The sequence below is a fragment of the Rhea pennata genome, chromosome 9 (assembly GCF_028389875.1).
Source record: "Rhea pennata isolate bPtePen1 chromosome 9, bPtePen1.pri, whole genome shotgun sequence".
In the NCBI taxonomy this organism is placed as follows: domain Eukaryota; kingdom Metazoa; phylum Chordata; class Aves; order Rheiformes; family Rheidae; genus Rhea; species Rhea pennata.
Genome location: NC_084671.1, coordinates 9654700 through 9677696, shown reverse-complemented (window position 1 = coordinate 9677696; position 22997 = coordinate 9654700). Strand labels below are relative to the sequence as shown.

Genomic DNA, 22997 nt, shown 5'->3' with positions numbered 1-22997 from the left:
CCATCATTTCAAGGAACGCCAGAAGGACACGTTTAGGGTCTTCCTACGCGGCCGCGGCACCCTCAGGAGCAGCGCAGCCGCCGGGGGCAGCCGGGCCGCAGCCTCGGCCCCCGCCCGCTCGCCCGCGGCGCGGAGGCTCCGCGGGTGCCGCGCAGCACCCGCTACCCCTCCGGCGCGGCACAGCGAGGCTTATTTCGAATTTATTTCGAATTTTTTTCGAATTAACCAACGCGGGCCCTGACGCCGAGCATCCTTACTCGGCTGAGGAAGCCCCGCTCGCGGAGCCGCGGGCAAAGGGCCAGGGCAGGCAGCGTTTGCAGGATGGGCCCGCAGCCCGGGGCACGGCGTGTGTGCCTGCTCGTGTCTCTTCCTCCGCCGAGGTACCCCTCAGCAGTATACCCGCGGGGCAGAGCGCTGCGCCTCTCCCCCGCCGGGTGGGCTCCGCCGGGCCATGAAACACGACTTTCTGGGGAAAAAATAATAATAGAAACAAAAAAAAGGCGCTGAGTGGAGCGGCTCAGGCAGGCTCTGCCCCGGCTGCGGCCAGCGGGGCTCACCAGGCCCGCGGCCTCCGGAGCGGCCGGCGGCTCGGGCGGCCCGGCCCCGGCGACCCCGCAGCCGGAGCCGGCGGCCGCGGCCAGCGCCGCCGCCGCGGAGCCCCTTGCTGCTCGGCCTGGGTACCACGGCCCGCGTCCCCCAGCGCCCTGCGAGGGAAGGGGCGGCCTTATTTTTCATTTTTCCGAGCGATGGGTGGTGGGACCAAAAAAAAAAAAAAAAAAAAAAAAAAAGGCAGAAAACCTCTAAGAAGAATAAAAGAAAAGAAAAAAAAAAAAAAAAAACGGAACAAAATAGCTCTCTCTGCAGAAAGCTCGTCCACACTGCAGTGGTGCTGCGATGCGGCGCGGCGCTGCCGCCCTCGCAGCCGGAGGCACCGGAGGGAAACTCCGGCACAAACTTCTCCGTCCCAGCGCGGGCCCCGCTGTCAGCCGCGGGCAGGGATCACTCCTGGCACGGCTCTCCTGCCGGGCCTCCTACGGGAAGGCTTCGGCTCGGCGCGTTTTTCCTGCCTGGGCAGCCGCGCTCCCAGCAAAGGAAACTTCTCCTGCAATAAATGCCCAGACCGATCGCTGTACGAACGTTTCTAAAATACAATGACAAATTACGGCTCTTTTCGGCGCATCCCCTCCCCCCGCGTGCACAGGCGCGCGCACACACACGCACACACACACGCACGCACGCACACGCTGGGCTTCAACCACCGCAAATCTGCTGCGCACACCCAAAAAGCACAGTTTAAAATTCAGCAAGCATTTCCAGGTTGTGTGGTGTGGGGTTTTGTTGTCGTTGTTGCTGTTGTTTTTTTCTTGCGACTTCTCCCCGCTTTGAGCCTGCAGCACCTGCATGCGAAGACCGGTGGCCGCCGCCGGTAGCCAGGGGCGAGCGGGCCCGCCCGGGCGGTGCGCGGCCCCGGCGGCTCCCGCCTGCCCGCGCGGTGCCCGGCGCGGGGAAACGGCGGCTCCTTCCGCACCGCTGCGGCCCCCGCGGAAACTGTGACAGCTGCAACCCCAAGAATTGCTTTTTTTTTTTTTTTTTTTAATAACCTCGCAAGCGAAAAAGCCCCACACACTCACTTCAGCGCTGCATATCCTTGCCAAGCGGACTTGATTCCTCAAAAGCAAAATAGTACCAAACTTCTCGTAATTCCCCGTGCCATCGTCGGAAAATCTAGTTTTAATTACCAAAACTAAAAAAGCGGCGGTGCTAACTAGCAGGCGATCAAACCGCAATCAAACCTCAATCTCTGAGCAGTTAGCTATAAACTGTCAGCAATTGAAAAGTAAACCTGGTGCACACAAAGGCTCTGTTTAATTTTCTTGTTGTAATGGCTCTAAATGAGGACCCCATCACTATGCAGTTAAGCGGTGTTGCTTGTCCCCCTGAGGCGCTGATCAGTTCTTTTTAATGTGAGAAAACTGGCAGCTCGAAGCCCGTCAATGGAGCTCCCACAACAAAAGTCCTGAAAAGCTGAATGAATTGGGTTTGTAATTACTGCTTCCCTCTCCCCCCTTGCAGCTTATCTCTTATTCATTCAACATATATTATTGTCACCTAATCGCACACTCCCAACATTTTTTTTTTTTTAGTATCTACTACTGCGGACATGTTTGTTGTAGAAATTAAACAAAATAACCCTCCCTTCTCTCGCCCCCCCCCAACAAAAACGTTGAAACAAGTGTCAAGCGGGGCTGGTTGGCTTTTAAAGCGCAAAGATTAAGTTTCTCTGCGATCCAAACGTTAGCATTTTGAATACATCCTCGGAAATCTCGTATGCACCAAAAGCATGCTTTAGATTTTAATATTTGAGTTAGATCAGGGTTTAAATAAGTGAAGTGTATCTAATCACGCCTATCAGTAATGGGCCTCTTTCTTTCAGCGGGACCTATATTATACACTACTTAAATTGCTGAGCTATCAACCTCCTATCCGAAGACAGATACACAGTTCTGCTGCACGTTAGAAAGGAGGAATTAATATTATGGGACAAAACGCCGCGGCGGTGATCATCTGCAACCCTTGACGTCCGACACAGGAGCATTAGGTATCGCAAAGAATAAAATACGTTTTCGGCCCAGAAATAACCGATGGCAAGCGGCAGCCGCTCGCTGCCTCCCCGTCTGCGGGCTGAAACGGGGGCTGCGAGGGAGAGAGCGGCTCTCCGCAGGTCCCCACCGCAAGAAGCTGTCGGTTGCAGAAATAAGTACAGCTATTACAACCAAATCTACTAACAGTCTAAATAATTAATTGAACCATTGCTCTTTGACCCTTGGAAAGTCCAGTAGGGACCCGTTTGTAGTAATAATACCCCCGAATGAGCCCTTGTCAAATATTCATTTAGTGGTTAATGTGAGCGATTTCCCCCTGGGACAGTCTGTAATACCAGCTTCCCAGCTTTGGCAAGAAACCCTGCTAATCTACCTCTCCAGTTCTGCAAAATATTTTAACACCCCAGTCCTTAAAAAGCCGTAAAAAAAATCGCAGGGGGAACTATAATCTTATCCTTGGGTTCATTTCGGCTCTGGATAAGGTTAGTGAAACATTACACTAACCCTCTTGGACCGAGCATCACCCCACTTTAGAGCACACAGCAATTCACAAGTGAGGGAATACACGAAAAACCCCAAAGGTCTTCAATAACCAAAAGAAGAACACAGGCACCAGCCTGCTACACAATTCAGCTGCAATAAACGATAGCCCAGGATAACGGCTTAGGTGTAAATGGGATTATTTAATGTGTTCAATTTAAAATTAGCAGTGGTCAATGGCGTTCTTCCAAGTAACACTTTAAAAATAAAATCATTCAGCTCTACATGTAAAATGCTCTGGGTTATTCTCTCTAAAGAGATAAATATATAAACAGATACATGGATGGATGGATGGGTGGATGTAAGGAATCCATCCAAGGGAGATCAAGTTTCAACAACATGTATTTTACATCATACTCCACAATCTAAGCATAAACAAATTGCCAATATAGAAAGTTGCTGAATACACTGAGCCTGAATATGTGGCTTAGTGCCTTTTGTTTAATTGTACCACCTCGCCTCCTCTACGAGAATTGTAAAAGGACCAACATTTCCAACTACCCCCCTCGAATATTTTAGTTAGCACTTCAAAAAGGGTCTAGGTTTTATTGCTGTTAATTGGCTAAGATTCGCTTTAAAAAATGGAAGCGCAATATCGATTGGGCTTTTATTCCAAGTTCTCTCTCTCTCTCTCTTTTTTTTTTTTTTTTTCTTTCCAGCTAGGCAAGTGGAAGCGGGCATATGTGCTCGTTACCACGTGAATAATCCCTAGATGCACTACAAACGCTGTGCGGCTCTGAAAAAAAATATTTTACTCTTCGCACTAATGGAAAAAGAAAGAAAGAAAGAAAGAAAGAAAGAAAGAAAGAAAGAAAGAAAGAAAGAAAGAAAGAAAGAAAGAAAGAAGAAAATATTGAGAATCTGCGACAACTGCAGTGCTGCCCAAGTCCCGCGACGGCGCAGAAATAAAAGGGACAAAGGGAGCTAAACTACATAAACAGACAGTGAGCAAAACTCCACATCTCCTAGTCTGGCAATTTTAGTTTTCATCTGGACACCAGGCATCAGATCTGGAGGCCAGAGCTGAACCCAGGAAACAGCACTACCAAATAAAAGCCACGATCAGTCAGGGAACTCTTCTCTTTTTCTTTTTTTCTTTTTCTTTTTTTTTCTTTTTTTTTTTTTTCCTGATGATTTTTTCACCTTCTTCCTCCCTGAGCTAAAGTGCAATCCAGTTACCGAACCAAAAATACTAGGAAGAAAAGCGGAGCGGCACTTGCCGCCGCCGCGGAGAGCCCGCTCCGCGCCTCGCTGGCGCAAACCCTCGGCTCCTCTCCGCGCCTCGCCCCGCGCCGCGGACACCGGACCGGCCGGAGCGCGGCTGCCCCCGCGCTGCCCCCGCTCCTTGCTCTTGCATTGCTGTTATCACTGGTCTCTCCCTTACGCGTGTTTCCCCAGCGCGGTGGGTAGCCGAGCTCCAGGGGCCAAATGGGGCTCCGCTCCGCACCGCTCCGCCGCCCCTCGCGCCGGCGGCGGCTCCGCGCAGGGCCGCGGCCGCGCAGCTTCTGCCGTTACAAGGGTACAAAGCGAAACTCTACCTGACCCGGCTGCGGAGCTCTCCTCTATTTGGCGGGCGCCGCCGCTTCTCTTTGGGGCTGAGACCGACTGCAGAAACTGTCCGAATTGGGGCTACACCGCGCTGGCAAGTTAAGAAACAGGATTCAAGAAAGAGCTGTGATAAAGCGTGAAAGTCTCTGACATTCAACTTTTTCTTTTCTTTTTCTTTTCTTTTCTTTTCTTTTCCTTTCTTTTTTTTTTTTTTTTTTTTTTTTTTTTTTTTTTTTTTAACAACTTTACTCGCTTTCCGCTGCTGCTCACCTCTGCCCGGCCGAGCCCGCGCTGCCCTCGCCGCTCGCCTCCTCCTGCGCTGCCCCAAAGCGGCAGCACAAAGTTGGGGAGCCCCAAACAAAGGGGCGAGCTCCCACCCCGCCGGCGGCCCCAGCCGCTGCCTCCTGCCTGTCCCCGGGCAGAAAGCACCGGCGGGGGCCGAGGGGAACGGTAAATGCCGGAGACACGTAACCCGGACGCCTGGGCCCTCTCACCGGGCCGCCGCATCCCGCCGCGGCTCGGCTCCGCGCAGACCGCCGGCTCGGCCGCGGCCCCACCGCGGCAACAAGTGGTCCCAAACGGCGAGTCCAAAACGTCCTGTTAACCCATCCGCGCCCTCCTTGCCAAGGGGAAGGGGATCTGCAACAGACCGGGTTACTCCGCACTCCCGTCCCCGCAAAGCAGTCACCTTAGTCACCCACTCAAAGCTACCGCACTTTAAATATATCTATAAAAATACACGCATGCATTATATATATATATATATATATAGCTGTATTATTTACAGTACTCAGTTGCTCACAATGATACCACCTTCTACTCCATGAATTATTAAAAAAAACCCTTGCATTACAAAAAATAAATCCAAGACTCAAGCGTAACTTCAGTGTCCATATGTCAAAAATTTATTTATCTCAAACTGTGCATAATGGAGTAAAAACTTAACTTGAATATGTACCTGTTATAAGGATGGTATTAGTTCAAATATATACATGGACTGTCGGCAGTCTGATTTCAAATAATACAGAGCCGAATCTTTAAAACACAACTACGGAAAATGAGAAAAAAAAAGAACTTAAAATATCATCACAATAAATTTACAGAAATATTACAAACCATAAGAAAATATTTCAAACACAGTAATTTCAGGTTGGTATTTTTCTTTTTTTTTTTTTTTTTTTTCCTTTTCTCTGAACAGGATGAAGTCTGGAAACAAAAAGTTATTATAAATTAACAAACGGCGTGTGAACCTGCATGGCAATTTTTGCTTTTTAACAAGAAGTAAAAAAAAAAAAAAAAAAAAAAAAAAAATTTAGTACAATCTAAACGTTTGCCCTTTTATAGCAAACCAAGCCCATGGTTCGCAAGTACTTGTCCTACCTTTTTGCCTTTTGTACAATTTCTAAAACAATTTAAATGTCCAAATGCTGTAAAATAATTTCCTCTCTTCTTGCAGCTGCTATAAATTCAGCTGCCAAAGCCACAATGCTCCAAGTAGACTCTATTTTTAAAAAATAATTGGCAAATTCTCGAGTTTGTTTTTTTCCCCCTCTCTACATTACCAATGGACATTCTGATTGCCATGTTTATTTTGATAAATACTGTACAAAAGTTGCCTGCAAATATTAAAACATTTTCCTCTTCGCTCTTTGAGTCTAGCTCTAAATATTATTGGTAAAGACTTTTGCAAACTTTCTGCAAAGTTCCTACCGTTTGCACTAGAACTTTTTAAAAGTTTTGTGTAGTTGCTTCCCCTCCAAGATCTATACAAGCTCCTCGTCGGTTTTATCCCCCCCCCGCCCCGCCCCCAGTTTTCTCTGTACAAAAATAGTCCAAAAAAAAAAAAAAAGTCCAGAATTTCTAATAAAAGTTTCTGTGTTTGTTTGTTTTGTTTAGTTTTCCTTTCCCCCCCCCCCGGCCCCTTTGTCTTACATATGCGATAGAGGGAGTGTGCCATTAATGGCTGTGCCAGGAACAGGTGCACTCTGGTAGTGTTGGGACATATGAAGTCTGCTTGGGGCAGCTGGTTCTGGTACTTCAGCACCTGGTAGATACATGCTGATCATGTCCCGGAGGTCCCCCGCTTGGCAAGGAGCCCTCGAGTGAGACGAGGAAGTGACTACGGGGGGACTGGAGCTGGATTCCGTCTTGACCACCGAGCCCATGGAGCCCAGGGCCATGCCCGGGGTGCCTTGCTGCGAGTAGGACATGCTGTAGGTGGGCGAGCCGTTCATGTAGGTCTGCGAGCTGGTCATGGAGTTGTACTGCAGGGCGCTCACGTCGTAGCGGTGCATGGGCTGCATCTGCGCCGCGTTGTGCGCGTTCAAGCCCGGGTGCTGCGGGTAGCCGAGCTGCTCTTGCATCATCCCATAGCCTCCGTTGGTCCAGCCGTTCATGTGCGCGTAACTGTCCATCCGCTGGTTCACCCCCGCTCCCAAGGTGGCCCCAACCCCTACCCCAGTCGTCATGGTATTGCTGCCCGGCGCCAGTAAGCCCCCTGGCAACGTGTACTTATCCTTCTTCATGAGGGTCTTGGTTTTCCTCCGGGGTCGGTATTTATAATCCGGGTGCTCCTTCATGTGCAGAGCTCTGAGCCGCTTGGCTTCGTCAATGAAGGGTCTCTTTTCCGCCTCGGATAAAAGTTTCCACTCGGCCCCGAGCCGCTTGCTGATCTCGGAGTTGTGCATCTTGGGGTTCTCCTGGGCCATTTTCCGCCGCTGCCCGCGGGACCACACCATGAACGCGTTCATGGGCCGCTTGACCCGGTCCGGGCTGTTCTTCTGGTTGTTGGCGGCCGCGTTGGAGTTGCCTGTGCCTCCCCCCGAAGTTTGCTGGGGGGCGGGAGGTTTCAGCTCGGTTTCCATCATGTTGTACATTCAAACTACTTTTGCCTGGAACCAGCCTTGAGCGGAGAAGCGAGGAGCTGCGGCAGCAAAGTCCCAAGTCGGACTTTTTTTTTTTTTTTTTTTCCTAGGGAGGGGTAGGAAAGGGGGGAGGGGGACTCCCCAAAACCACACTTGGATCAAGATCAGAATCTTCCTCTTCGCTGATGGATTAATAATGCTAATAACTGCTATTATTACTGCCGGAGCCTTGATTTTAAAAAAACTTCTTCTTCCTTCTTTTCCCCTTTTCTCTGTCTGCCTCTCTCTCTCTCTCTTTCTCTCTCTCTTTCTCTCTCTCTCTCTCCACCTCAGTCTTAAAGAGCCAGCAAACTACTTTACCCCCTTTTGCAAACACACACACTCTCTCTCTCTGCCTTGACAACTCCTGATACTTTTTTGAACAAGTTAATAGACAACCATCCATGTGATGGGGGCTTGTCAGGGAATAAATGTGTTCGCCCCGGCCAATCAGCGCGCGGCGGCTCCTCCACTGAGGACAAGTCTCTACCCCTGGTTTTGCATGAAACGGGGCGGGGGCTCGGCGCCGCCGGGCCGGCGCGGCACGGCACGGCGCGGCGCGGCGCGGCGCGGCGGGGGGAGGCGGGCCCGGAGGCGGCCCGGGCAGCCACTGGGAGCCTTTGTATCTCCCCTTCCAGCAACAGGTCACACACGCCTTTTGGAGGAAGTGGGTAAACAGCATTGTTGCTACTTTTTTTTTTTTTTTTTTTAAGTTGGTGTTGGCTTGGGGCTGGGGGATGCCGTGGGGGGAGCCCAGCGCTCGCCGCGGCCGCCTCCGCCCGCGCTGCAGCCCCCTCACCCCCCACAGGCCCCCCCACCTCCACCCCCGCCGCCTGGGCCCGAGTTTGAGCCGGGCAGCCCGGGCACAGCCGGCGCCTTTGCCGCCTCCCCTTGCCCTGCGCCCATCTCTCCCCTCCCCTCCCGCCTCCGGCCTCGGAAAACGGCGGGGAAGGCGCCCGCGGCAAGCAGGCGGAGGAGGAGGGGCGAGGGAGGGGGTCCCCCAAACGCCATGTCCGCAATCGCGAGGGGGGGAGGGGGGGCCCTCGGCGGCGGGGAGCCCCGTCCCGGCCGGGCCGGGCCGTTTCCCTGCGCCCGTCGTGGCGGCGCAGCGCCGCCGGGGCGCAGCGGCGGGGACGGGGAGGGGGGCGGCCGCTACAAATAGGTAGTTTTGTTTCTCTTGTTGTCACTACACGGGGCCAAACAAAGCGGCGGCTAAGTTTACTTCCACTCTCTTGTTGCGATCTTTGTTGCTAAAACGCACTTGACGACAAAGAAAGGAGGGGAAGGAGGAAGAAGAGCGGCGCAGGGGGGAGCCTCATGCCGGCCACGCCCGCGCCCGCCCCAGCGCGGCGGCGAGCACCTGCGGGGCCTCTTTGCCCACCCATCGCCCCCCAGCGAGGCTGCTCCGGCTTTTTATTTTTTATTTTTATTTTTTTTTATCTTTTTGCCCCAAACCCGAGCCCCGTCTCACGGCAGGCCGCGGGGGAGGAAGAGCGCAGGGCGATTTTCTGCGGAGGCGCAGCGGGGGCGGGCGGCGGAAGGGGCCGCGGGGCAGCGCCGCGGAGCAGCGCCCCGGGCCCGGGCCCGGGCCCGGCCCCGGCCCCGGCCCCGGCCCGGCGCGACCCTGGCCCGGCGCGGCGCGGCCCGGCGCGGCCGTGGCTCAGCGCGGCGCGGCGGCGCCCCCTGCCGGCTCCGCCCGCGCCCCGCGGGGAGGTGCCGCGGGAAAGCGGCGTGAGAGCGGGAAGGGGAACGGCGGGGGAGGGGGGTGAGACGGGGGGGGGGAAGGAGCGAGTAATTATATGCAATATAAATAATAGCAATATATACATACATACAGATAGATGTATATATAAATAACCCAGCAGCACGGATGCTTTTTTTTGTGTGGATTATGCAAATAAACCCGATCGGATATAATGCGTTTAATTCGAAAATGTATATGGAACCCGTACATACGTGACAGGTTAAGCCATGGAAAAATAGGTACAAATTATGAGATCCAGGAAATAAACGGATCCCGGTTGTCCAGACCCTCCTGGGGGCACACGGGCTATTCACTTTCCTACGGTTTAGCTTTGGTTTGAACTTGATAACGTTATTCCAAAAGGAAAAAAAAAAAAAAAAAAAAAAAAAAAAAAAAAAAAAAAAAAAACTCGGGAATAATTAAGTCGGGGGGGTGAGAGGAAGAGAGGGTGGGGTGGGTGGCAGTGGTGTTTGTTTACCGTGCTAAATGATACCTACGCGCTCGTGGGGCACGAGCGAGTCTTACTTTCGCTGCCGCGGTAGCTGCGCCGGGCTGCGCGGCCCGGGCTGCGCGCAGCAGCGGGGCGTGCGTGTGCCGCCCCGCGCCCTGGAGCGGCCTCGGGGCCTGGCCTGGCCCTTCCTTAACCGCATCTATCATACAATTAAGGGATGGAAATGCTTAACGATTGTATTATCAGGAGTATTTACAGCTTTGTTTTAATTAACAGTTTTACTTATCGATGCAATAAACTCTATCTGGCATATATACATAATAATGCGCTATAGAAAATAAGATAAGGGCGATAGCTCCTTGAGAACATTTTCTCTCTTTCCTCTGGGTGTGTTTGGCTGCATGTATGTATACATACACACCTAAGCATAGACAGATGGGATGCTGACTATAAAATAAAATTGTACCTCAGTTTTCTGTATTAATAACAATAACACCACCACTCTCTGGAAGAATATAGACACGTTGAAAGGGAGGCCTGCAGAGGGATGGTTTAATCTGAGTGGATTTAAAAAATCTTTGACTTTGGTATAATTTATGGAAATGAAAAATGCTTACATTAAACAAATAGTCTGCAAATGTTCACCATGATGGGCTTTACGGCACATTCACTCGTATTTCCAGGTTACGAGTTTTTAAAAAAGAAAATGAATGCTAGCTACTTGAATTTCATGTATTTATTGTTCTGATACTCGCCGATTTCTTTAAAAACCCTGAGGATACAACCTATCGTGTTAACTGTATCAGAAAGAATATACACATTTTCGTATTTTTCCTGAACCTACTAGTAACCAATCTAAAGCAAACTATTAAGCAGTCTTGTGGAGATGGAAGATTGCAGCTCCATTTTTTGTCCTTCGCTGCAAATAGAGGTTTAACTTGCAGTAATTAGGAGAGAACTAGCCAAGCATCTTACTATTATGATGCTTGTTAAAAACGCTTCTTTTCTGCATCTGCATTTGAGTGTGTTCCCCTCCACTCTTAATCTTCTTATGGAAATGAAGGCGAACGGCAGGGAACCTGCAGAGACTTAGAGAATGTCCTTGTTAACTGGAATTTCTCAGCATTGCTAATTAGCAGAGTTTGACGACCACCAGTATTGGGGAAGGCTCTGTTTAGCCACTCACAAACCCTTCCGAGGAAGAGCAGACTAATTTTATTTTGTAATTAAAATCTGAAAAGGGCCCTATTTGACAGTTAGGGCTATGAGAGTTTTATCTCCCTGTGAAATAATTACTGCCTTGATAACTCAATTTTCTGCAAAATGTCAACTGTGAGCTCCAAAAGTTTTAATTTCATTACGTTAAAAAAAATCTGAAGACTCAAATGCACAGCGAAATTTCCTCTTTCCCCCTCTAATTCTGTACCAGCTCAGCACGCAGGAGCTGAAGTTGTTGGCCAAGGAAGTTTCACGACGCTAGCTATACCCCCGTCTCCGGGGAATTTCAAACATCACCTGGTGATCTACGGTAGCACCCAGAGCAAAAGGTGGGGAGAAATACCCCTGAGCGCTCTAAAAAACATCCACTGCGAGCGGGTACAACCCCACCGCCGGGGCCGGCAGCGCGGCAAGCGCGGGATTTCCGCAGCCGAGCAAACACCGCGCGGCCGCGGCCGCGGGGCACTGACACGGGCTCAGACAAACTTCCGAAGTCGGCGGAGGCCGGATGGGAGCGCGGCGGCGGTGCTGCGCCCACTGCTCCGCGCCCCCTCCGCAGTGGGGCCGTCCCAGCTCCCCGACCCCCCCGGCGCCCAGGGCCTCCTCTCCGTGAGGCCCGAGGGCGACTGTTAGGGGAATTTGGGGGGAATCGAGGCGCTGGAGCAAGTGTAATCCACTCTGCTTACATTTTGGATATTTTTTATTATTATTTAAAACGGTTTAATCTGCTTTTTGTCCCTGCCTGTCCAGCAAGTAGCCCGATTGTCATTCTCAGAAGTGGCATTATATGTACAAACGACCGAGGGGGGCGAGTAACAAATGCTCCAGCCAGACCCAATTTCACCCAATAATTTCATTCAAGGGCTCTAAGGACCCTTGAAAGCTGGGGAATGCCGAGGCAGCTCCGCATCCCTCCCCGGGCTCCTCTTTCATCCTAATTCTCCCTAATGAAACCTAAGGGCGAGCACACGTGCGGCCGGGCGGCGAGCGCACGGCCGGCGCCGTCGCCCCGCGGCTCCCCCTCGCCGCCGCCCCGCGCCCCGGCCGCGGCCGCGGAGGCCGCTCCGCGCCCGCCGAGCGGCTGGCCGCCCCTGCCCGCGGGCCGGCGCTCAGCTGCTGCGTTTGACGGCGTTGAAAACAAAACGTTGCCGAAGTTACAGAAAAAAAAAAAAAAAGAAAGAAAAAGAAAGTCTCCACCTTTCTCCGGTGCTGCCAGAAGCAAAATTAAAAAATAGACAGAAATCTCCTCCGACGTGTTTAACGTACACAATAAACAGCAGCAAAGCCGGCTCACACACCACCTCTCAAAGTCGCTTTCAAAAGCCTTCTCGGCACATGGAGAAGCCGATTGCCCAAGCGCTCCTCCAGGGCTCGTCACAGATAGCCAACGGCCTTCTCCAGCTTCCTGAAGGCTTTTTTTCTTGTATCTAAAATAACTCCCTGGACCCTCTTCCCAGAGGAGAGTATGACTGAAGCCCATATATATATATGTAAATATAATATATGTATGTGTATATATATATATATGTTACATGATCTTAAAACAGAAAATCAAGCACCAGTGGTGAGGATAAACTCAGAAATCATTGCACAATATAACGGGGTAAAATTACAGTTGAATGCAGGTCCTTTACCAGGAACGCAGCCCCCCTGAAGAGGATCCTTTTTGGCAGTCTATTTAAAGTTATCTTTCCTTCCTAGTTTTATAAGAACAAATGAGTTTTTTTTTTCCCATTGTAGTTGAATGAACTCATGTATATTAAACACAAAACTCCTCCTAAGAACGCTAACTGCTTTCCTTAAACCCACAAAGGCACAAAAAAATCAGAATTGAAGGTTTCCAATTCCTGAATAAGTCCCCTTAACACTCTCAGGCTTGCTGAAGATAGAGTTTGAGACATTTTCAGGAAGTCTTAATGCCTGGAAGAAGATATCTTAAAGATAAACCTATTGTCTTTTGCTGAAGTTTAGATTTCTATTTTATTTCCCTCTCTTCCCTTCAACCTTTTTGTATTGATTTAAGAAAAACACAGTGTAAAAAAAAAAAAAAAAAAAAAAAAAAGTATCTGTCCCTGAGATCACAAGTGTCACCCAAATCAAATGAAGTCCTCTGTAGAGGTAGCGCAGTTTTGATGGAATTATTCTGGCTCCTCCATTGAAATCACAATGATTCCCAAAGAAGCTCTTGCAATTTCAATGGAAACGCATGAGACACAGCCTGGGGTACTTCAAGGTTGCTTCTCTCCTCAGCGCACCTCAACAAACCCTGGAATCCCGAGGCATGGATTAAAAAAAAAAAAAAAAAAAAAAAAAAAAAGCCCTTTCCAGTGATTCACAGATCACTGACACGATCGCCCATAATGGAGCCAAGACGGTGACTTTTATCTCGCTGCGTTCCTCATAGTCCTTAATTTGGAGCTCATTGACAGGACAGACGGTAATGACACTTTCAGAACTGTTATGGTCTGGAGTGACAATCTCTCCATCTTGTCCATGGTTTAGTGACACCATGGGCTCATTGTGGCAAGTTCGACTTGTGATTTCAGAATTCTCCTGCGACGGGCTCGCGGGGGGGGGGAGGGGGGAGGATTTTAATTCAAATTATAGACTAGCTGTCTATACTGTGAATTCGTATTTAGACGGCGCTTAATCGGAGCAGAGAGACAGTGCTATAAATAAAATCAACAACACTTCCCCATGTGCCTGTGCAGGGTCCTCCACCCAAGGACCTGAAGGAGCTTTTAAAGGAGGAAGGCCAGGAGCACTGGAGGGAAGCATCGGAGGGTGTCTCATGCCGCGAGAGGGTAGAGGTAGCTCCAGCGAGGTAGCAAAGGTGGCAGGGAGCAGCCCTAGGTGCGGGCATGAGCCCCGCCACCCCCTGTGCACCCCTCACCCAGGCTTAGGCCAGGACCGTGCGCGACCAGCGCGGACAAGGGCAGCGCTTCATAGGAGCTGCAGCACCCCCGGTGTGGGTTTGGGGCGGGGGATCGCGGCCCTTATTCCGCGGGAATCACAGGTGCGTGGGGCTTTAGCAGCCCCCGGCAGTGACCGCTCTACCCGTGGGGGGCCCGTGGGGCGCCGGCCCCGGAGAGGCGCTGCCCCGTGCGAAGGGCGATGCCGAGGGGCAGCCAGTGCCACCGGGTGGCTGAGGGAGCGGAAAGAAAAGGTGAAGTAGGACCAGATCTCCCGGAAACGGGCATTTAAGGTTGCTTTCCTATTTTGTTAATTCTCCCCTTGCTCCGCTCGGGAGAGAGCTGTAAAAAATGCCGGGATTCAAACATCCTTCTTCCGCACGGCATGAATAAACTTAAAAAAAAAAAAAGCACTTTATCCCCAAGTGGAGAGGAACGAGAACAGACACAGAGCTATACCCCCGCTGCTGCCAGGTGTCCGCCAAGGCCGATCCCGCATTTACAGCCTCTACTCGCCTGAGTAAGGCTGTAGAATCGACCCCTGCGGCCGAGCTACCGACCGTGCCCAGAAGCCCCAAATTTCGCTTGAAGCAATCACTCGGGAGCCTCGATTTTATGTGCCAACTTCTGCCCTTAGGAGGGAGGGGGGGAGTTTACGACCCACTTATAAACCCCCTCACAACTGTTGTTTCTAAGAGGAGCACTAACAGCACCTCTCCCAGAATTGGGTTAATCATTCACGTTTCAGCAAGTCACTAAATTTTTTGAAAAGTGCCTCCTGATGTTAAAACGTGTGTACCAACTGCTCTATATTTTTTCCGTTTCCTGTGGTAATTGACATATAATATCTCTGTTTATAGCCAGCTTGACAGATCTATACAGATGTATATTTTTGCTTAATTTCAGAGTTATATATACTCAACGATTGCTAACTAAAGAAACAGTAAAGGAAATCTGGGAATTCCGTTGTGCAGGAAATCTGTGCAGGGCTCTTGCTATTATTTATAGAAAATGCTATGTCTTTATTTTAGGCGCTCTTACTACAGAACTGCCTTATTAGGAATCTCAAGCGGTGATCAAACTGAGAGAATGGAGAAAGTATACTCAGCGTGACAAACAATAATCTTTAAAAATACTATTCATACATAATTTCTAAAGTGAAAAGTTTATTGTGAGCCCAACAACCATAGGATTCATTTAATAGAAAAACTGCGGCACTACGACTTCCATCCAGGCTGTCAACAGGAGATACAAAATAACCCCAATTTAGCAGAAATAATTTCGTTTCCATTAGTGTTTCTTTTCGCACGCAATACGCATAAACTGTGTTGGTTATTACTGCAACTTGCAAATACAGCCGTTAAATGCACTACACAAAGCTATGCAGATGCCTCTAAAATAAGTAGCTAATTCATCTAAAAAGTTAGTGACGACGCAGCACTTCACATATTTCGGCTAATCGTTTTATATCACCCAGGTTTCTTTTAAATTTGCCACCTCAACAGTGGGGGGGGGGGAACACTCTCCAAGCATTCACTTAACATTCACTTAAGAGAACGCTTCTTCCTTTTCCAGGAATTGGGGGAGGGGGTGTTTATTTTACTCTCTCTCTCTCTCTTTTTTTTTTTTTTTTTTTGGTAGGGATGTGAGACGACTTTATTACTTCGGGTTTAAAAACATCTAATTTTAGAACATTTTTCTGTAATGAAACGGAAACGTTCAACTCCTCGCAAGCAACACCTGTCAGCACCGACTTCTTTTAAGACACCTTGGGAGGAAAACATATGCACAAGCCTCCGAAAGGCTGGGATTTTCCCGAGAGCCCTGGAACACCGAAGATGGAAAGCAGGAAAAGGTGATAATTATTGCGGTGCCTAATGACACCGATAAGCAGGTTGGTGTTGGAACGCCGACCTGCAGCTGGAGGCGCGGAGCCGGCGCTGGCAGCGCGGTGCCGCAGGAGCCCCCTGCTCCGCGGGGCTGCGAGACAGGGAAAGAGACATTTCTGCGGGCACCGGCCTTTCGGGAACCTCTGTTCAGAAACAAGGTGGCATTTTTTTTTTTTAAAAAAAAGATGTTTGTACATTCCCAGAACGAGCAGCACAATCTGGAGGCAGCTTCCCCTTTCTGCGATTTATGGGCTGGGTTATCCGCTCACCTTGAATTTCCCTGCTTCATCATGCTTTTTGGTTTTGTTTTGTCTGTTTTTTTTTTTTTTTTTTTTTTTTTTTTTTTTAAGGCAAAGCCGGAACACGCAGCGTTCGCCTGCAGTTTAGCCCCGTTCACACGCGCTGCTGCTAACCGCTGGCGCGTTTTCTCCGCGGAGGCTGCGGAGCGCCCCGGAGGCGCAGGGAGCCGCGGCGCCCGCTGCGCCCGACAGGGGGCGCCGCGGCCCGCGCTCGGCGCCGCCTCCGCCCGGCGCAGCGCGGCGCGGCCCCGGGGGAAGGGGAAGCGCCCGGGAGCTTAGCAGGGTCGAGTACAGATCTTTAGTCTTCGCGGATAAAAAGAGATTAAAGGCTAAATTCTTTTTTTTATATATTATTTTTTTTGGTATCAATTTTAACCAACTACGAAAATGTAGAGCTTTTATCCTTTGATGTTGCCCAGAAAGAAACTGTTACATCAGTTGTGAAATTACATCGTTTCAGAGCCTGCAAACCAGCCGCGGAGTGGTGAAATAATTTAATTAAAAAAAATAATAATATGAAGACCTGAGCTTCCTCAGAGGCACTTAAAAGCTGACACACGCCTCTCCATCTCCCCACTCCCTAGCGCTCACAATGTTTTCCGATTGTCAATTGATGGTAATAATTAAAAATATAAAAAATAACTCCAGATTGCGGTTCATATCCCTCATTTGCAGCGTTTTGCCTTCCTCTACATAACCGCACTATATCGTACAACCCTATTGTAAAGAGGTAGAATATCATATAAAAGTAAATCGCTAAAATCATAAATTAAATGTTGGTCTTTCACCATATTAAGCATAAATAACATTGTAACCGGCTACCCACTTTCCCCCTACTACAAAAACTCTTCACCTGTATTTAAATAGCACGTCTTTAATTACAGCAGTTGGGGATGTATGAGGCTGAAATGAAATTAGCAGTCATTACCAGTCCTTTAACTCTGTGGTGCTTTTGATCAGCACTAAATTAGCTTTCCAGTCCTAACAAAGGCTCTATAGCAAGCAGTGGGCTGTAAATAAGACAGCTCGACCTGCCCTCAACACCTTTTCTCTTGTCAATCACAGCTCTATCATTCAGCCCAAGATTAACCTTTATCTACCAAATTCTTACCAAAAAGAAGAGGGGGGAAAAAAGAGGGGGAAAATCCAACCTCAACTTTGCTAACAGTAACTAAAAGGAGCTTTCCTATAAATGGTGTTATAATGAGCCAAAATGTCAAAATCGATCTTTGCCAGCCCAAATTACAGTGCATCAGAAGGCAGCGTTGGACCGAGGTAGCGAAACGTTTTGATTTATTCCCAACTTCCTCGGGCGCGTCCTCTCTCCTGCCCTTCCGCCCCCCCGTCCCCCCCCGGCGAGGGACCTGCCCGGGCTGCGGCGCGTCCCCGCCGCGGTCTAGCCGCAGGGTGCGGGGCCCGGGGAGCCCCGGCGGGGCCCAACGCAGCCCCGCGGCCGGGGAAGGGGCGGCGCGGGCGGGCAGCGCGGCGCGGCGCCCCGCGGCGGCGGCAGGGGGCGCCCGAGAGCGAGCGCCGCGCCGCGCCGCGCTGCGCGTCCCTGCGCGCCCAGGTGACCCCCTCGCCGGGCGCAGCTCCGCACCCGCCCGCGGCCGCTGCCGCTGCCTTCCCCGGGCCGGAGACGCTCCGCGGCGCGCAACCCCCCAGCGCGTCGCTTTAAGCGGCGCCACCGCTCCGGGGGTCGCTGCAAGTCAGCTGCGCCCTGCGCGCCGGGGACCCGCCTCCGCCCGGCGCCGGCACACGGGCAGCGCCAGGGCGGGCGGCGCCGCCTGCACCCGCCCGGGCCCGCTCCGGCCCGGCCGGTCGCCCGCGGAGCGCCGCTGCGGGGCAGGGCAGCGGCAGCCTGCGCCGGGGAAGAAGTGTTTCAGCCCAGCGCGACGGTCGCAAGAAACTGCCGCGCAATTTCCCTCGAGCCCCAACCCGCCAGGCGCTCGCGAATCCCCACGTTTAACGCTTTCGAGCTCATGTCGGCCGGCCAAGCGGCTCGGGAAAGGGGAGCGATATTTCTAGATCGTTTTAAAGGTCACGGGGGAGGAGGGGAGGGGGGAGAAAACTGTGAATGTCAAAGTTCTGCTGCAGCTACTTACATGTCCGTGCCAGACCAGGGTGGTGTCTAGTTAGCGGTTTGATTGGCAGCTTGCAGCGAAAGTCCGCGCGGACTCCTGCGCCCTAGTGAGCCCCGGGGGTTTGATCACTTTTCACCGGACAGAGGCAGTTGAAGGAAGCTCGCACGTCCCCTTCTTCTCCTCTCCTCCTCCATCCAGGACAGAGAATGAATCCATTTCGGTTTTTCTTCCCCCGGCTCTCCTTCCGTTTGCCTACACATCCTCCAAGTCCTAGCCCTAGCTTTTAACTGCAGTCCCTGGAACAAGAGGGGAAAAAATCGTTTATGGCTTAAAAAATCCAAATGGCTGATTTTGTGTGTGTGTGTTATAAGAATGCACCCACAACAACAAAAAAGTCACTTCTCTGTCCCCCACCGTACAGCACAAGAATAATAAAAAAGCTTTATATTTTTGCAGTGGGTATTCAAAGATAATTTGATGCTATTGTTTCTGCTACAGATGGTTCTTTTTAATACAATAACACTGCTCTTTGTGCATACTACACACAATAAAAATCGAAAGCGTTCTCCTGAATAACCATTTTGTTCTCGCTTGTATACAGGCCAACAAAAGCTGCCGTGAGGTAATGGGTTCTGTTTATTGAAGCCATAGAATAGAGGTTTGATAAAGATTTTTGTATATAGGGGGTAAAAAAAAAGAAAAAAAAAAAGAAAAAAAAAAGACCTTGCAAGGTCGAGCTGATCTCTGCGTATTTATTACTAGTGAAATATTTTATCAATATATTTCTCTGAGTTGCAGCTGCAGGATTCTCTCCTCCCCTCCCTCCCTCCCCTCCCCGCGCCCCATCCCTAATCAGCCCAAACATCTGTTTCTTTGAATTTGGGGAGATCTGTAGTCGTAGCCAGACCTAAAAATCTAGAGTTTAAGAGAGAGCGGGGCAAAACAGCTCGGAGGCGAAGGCAATGGCGATGGAAAAGCGAGGCTAAGGAGACCTGGCCGTGTATTATACATGTGTATCTTTGTGTGCGTTATTTTGCAATCTGCTGTCCACAGACACACACACACACACACACACACACACACACACACACACACACACACACACACACACACACACACACACACACACACACACACACAAAGGAGCAAACTGGTCCTAACGGACATGGGGATTAGCATACAGTATTTCCAGGCATGTTAGTACGCAGACATGTTGCTGCACCCTAACGCACACCCGCACAGTGCGGAGCCCACGGTAGCGGGGCTGAACACGGTGTATTCACCATCAAAGTTGCTTAGTTTCTCCAGAATTGTTACAATAAATAAGGATCTTTACCTAGCTCTTTCTGCAAGAATGCCCGAGCTTGAGTCTGAAGAGTGCATCAGGCAACAGCAACTGGAAGTTAGCAAGTACCTAGGGTACTCTGGGCTCTCGCGGAGTTCTTGTGAATCGCTAACTTCTGCTAAGTAACGAATACATTAGCAACACAGAAGGGGGAAAAAAAAGCATTTTAGATGGAAACATGAAACATAGCTAGTTTTGTCTTGTAAATGGTTTCACAGGTCAAGAATTCTGCATCCGTAAGTCTCCCTGCTACCTAGTTTGGGATCTGGTTACGACTGTATCAACTGGAGGAGAGCCCCAAAGCAAAAGAAAGTGCTTAGACAATGGGGCGCTGCGGGAAAGTTGTTAGTCAGTGACTGTGTTTGTCTACCTTTCTATAGGAATTAATGCCACAGTTCTCTGTGCCTCTGTAGCCCGGACTGACAGTAATCCACCTCTGTGACTTCTGCCCTTTGTGTTTTCACAAAACTCGGCTCACTTGTAGCACGACAACGGCACAGAATAATGGCTTTAACCTTCAAACATTCTTTAATTAGCTTTTTCAGCAAACTTAAAGATGCTCAAACGAGCCCTTTGACAAAAACTGACCCGAGCCTTCGAATCCTACTTTCACTTTTGGAAGTAAGACGTTATTGGTTCGCAACTCATCTGGAGTCATCTAATAAGGGATTATTTAGGAACTATTACCCACGCGCCAATTAAAGCCTCTCCCATGAAATTCGGGAGACAAAGATAAGCATCAAAACGGAAAATTAAACTATTTGCACATGGCTTGTTTTTCAACAACCCATTTTGCGTCTCAGGATAAACATCTCCGCGCCAGCTCGCTCCGCCGGAGCGGGGAGGGCGCGGGCGCGCTCGGAGGCGGCGCGGCGGCCGCGGAGCAGCGCTGTGCCCCGGCGGCCCCACGGCAGCGCCCGCGGAGGGGGCCGTATTTCCTGGGGACGTCGGGAGCTTTTATTAGCTTAACGCCGGGAAATCCGCTCGCAGGAAGGGTCGCAGAGCTCACCTGCAATACAGGGCTCAAGCAAGCTCATGCCATTTTGCGCCAGCCTTTAAATGCAACAGAAAACATAGCGATGTGTGGCAAAAGAGATCCCAACTTGGTAAAGTTAAGCAAATCGTGTATGTACTTTCCTAAAATGGTGTAATTCAGGAAGAAAGTGCCGCTTCTCCCGAAGAGGCATTTTATTACTCAAAGCAGTGAAGAAAAGGGATTAGTAGCAAATGCGCATTTTGCTACCTATAGTGGTTCTTCGGGTTAAATGTGAGCCAGGCTCTGAACAGCTTAATGCGGACTTATCACGGAAAGATTTTTTTTTTTTTTCCAGACAAAACATCCGATAGCTCTGAAATTTCACATCGTCCTTAACCGCTGTATACAAATCTTAGTGAGAGTTTTCAGGCAAATTAAAGCAGCATCCTACAGCACGATGACAAAGAGATCCCAGGAATGGCACGCATCTAGGAGGGAAATATGAATTCCTCTCTTTAGCATTAAGCACGAAATTGGCTTAAACCTCATTTTGCAGATAACCGGAAACGAAATCATCAGTGCGCGGGGACTGGGTTGCTGCAACTTTGTAACGCTCTGTATCCATCTCTCAGACGAATTCTAGGTGGGAAAAACAAACAAACAAACAAAAAGAACAACCCCCTCCCTCAAAAAAAAAAAAAAAAATAAAATAAAAGAGTGAGCCACAAGTTGGAAGGGCTCTAAAAGATGTTCGGATCCCAACGATCATTTTCCACCCTGGTCTGCAGAGGGCTGCGCTCGCACACCCGCACACAGACAGCCCTCTCTTCCTCACCGTGTCCCGGCATCGGTCGCACGGGGGAGGAAAACTAATGACCCAGATTTGGGCTCTCGCAAATCATTTTAGGCTCAGAATAACCATCTGCACCCAGGAGCGTAAATAAAATAACAGATCGTTCTAAATTTCCCGAAATATACCCATGTACCGTACGGTCAAGCGGAAAAGCCCAATAGGGAGTTTCCGAGGCTTGCTCTCCCCCAAGGGGCTCAGGGCAGGGTGTCTGACCAACAACTCGGTCCAGAGAAGAAATAATTTCTGCAATTCAGGGTGTCTACCGAGAGGAAATCACTGGTCATGCCTTAAAGGAGAGAGGAAGAGACAGGCTGCTGTTGGCATTTCTCGCGCACTGCTAGCCCTAGCCAATATTTCAGTATTTATTGTAATTGTGCTGGTTGTAACAACCGCTTAGACGCAGCCTCTCCTCGGTTTTAGCGGCACCCAGAGACACCTTCCTCTCCACAGGCTCGGCTGTAGCTCCAAAGCGGATCCCCCCGCGAGGAATTCAGGTTAACACGAAACGGGACAAGCCCTTATTCTGCATTCTGGCTCGATGACAGGAGGGTTAAAGTTTAACACCAGCGCCTCGGCCCCTGCACCGGAGCGCGCCCGCGGCTGCTGGCGGGGCCACGCGCGACCCGAGCCGGGCGCGGCGGCGAGCGAGGTCGCGGGGAGGGGAGCGGAGCGGCCACCGCGCGCAAGGGCCGCGCTTGCCGCCGCGCCCCGCCCGGAGCCGCCCGCGGCCCGCGGCCGCCCCGCGCCGCTCGCCCCGCGCCCTGGCCCACGGGCACCGCGGCGGAGCCACCGCGATCCCCGCCACCGCCCGCGGGGACACGGCGCCCTCACCTGCCCGCCCGCGCGGAGTTTCGCCGTCCCCTGAATTTCCTGAGGGTTCCGAGGCTTCCCAAAGGACCGTTCCCGGGGGGGGGTGTCTCACCTCACCTTGATTTAAAGTGCAGATGCTTCTGTAACCAAAGAGCTACACGCGTGAATCCCTGCGTGTGTGTGCCGCCGTGTACCCGCACGCGTGTACACAGGAAAACACAACCCTCAGGTTACAAAAGCTTCCCACAACCTAACGGTGTCAAAAGAAGATTGGTGAAACACTGGTAGCTTTGTAGTTTTTTTTGTTTGTTTGTTTTGTTGTTGGTTTTTTTTTTTTGTTTGTTTTTTTTTTTTTTTTTTGTTTTGTTTTTTTTTTGGTGGCCTGGGATATGATGGTTAAAAAAACCCCAGTTAATTAAAAGCAAAGAACATGTATGTTATAAAAGCAGCTCTTGAGAAGCTGCAGGCCTGCATAGCAGGCAGGCCTTTCACTGTGTAGCGATGCAGGTAAGAAGTGTAGATGTGCCTCCCGAAATAAAGCAGCGTGGAGAATATTCAACTGGTCGTTTTGTCGCGACTGCTATGACAGACTCGAGATCTGCTCGTTTATTTCCTCAGACTTTACTACAATATTTTTGCTTCCAGTTGGTATGGGTAGTTATGGTGCCAAATGCGCCTTTACTGAAATGTAACCACATGACAGAGGACATATTTCTCCCGGAAAGAGGAGGAGAAAGAATAGCACCTGTTATATTCTTCAAGGATTTTGTCCTAGGATCTCTGATACTTGACAACTTCATATATCCGTTTCTACAGAAAGCTGCT

The 22997-nt window shown here is 50.4% G+C and overlaps 1 protein-coding gene across 1 annotated transcript; it reads right to left on the bottom strand.

Annotated features, from left to right (window-relative positions):
- Window positions 1-6619: 6619 nt before the first annotated feature.
- SOX2 (SRY-box transcription factor 2) lies at window positions 6620-7772 on the bottom strand. The gene has a single exon (XM_062582926.1). The coding sequence runs from the start codon at window positions 7565-7567 to the stop codon at window positions 6620-6622; it is 948 nt and encodes a 315-aa protein (XP_062438910.1). The 5' UTR covers window positions 7568-7772.
- Window positions 7773-22997: the final 15225 nt, after the last annotated feature.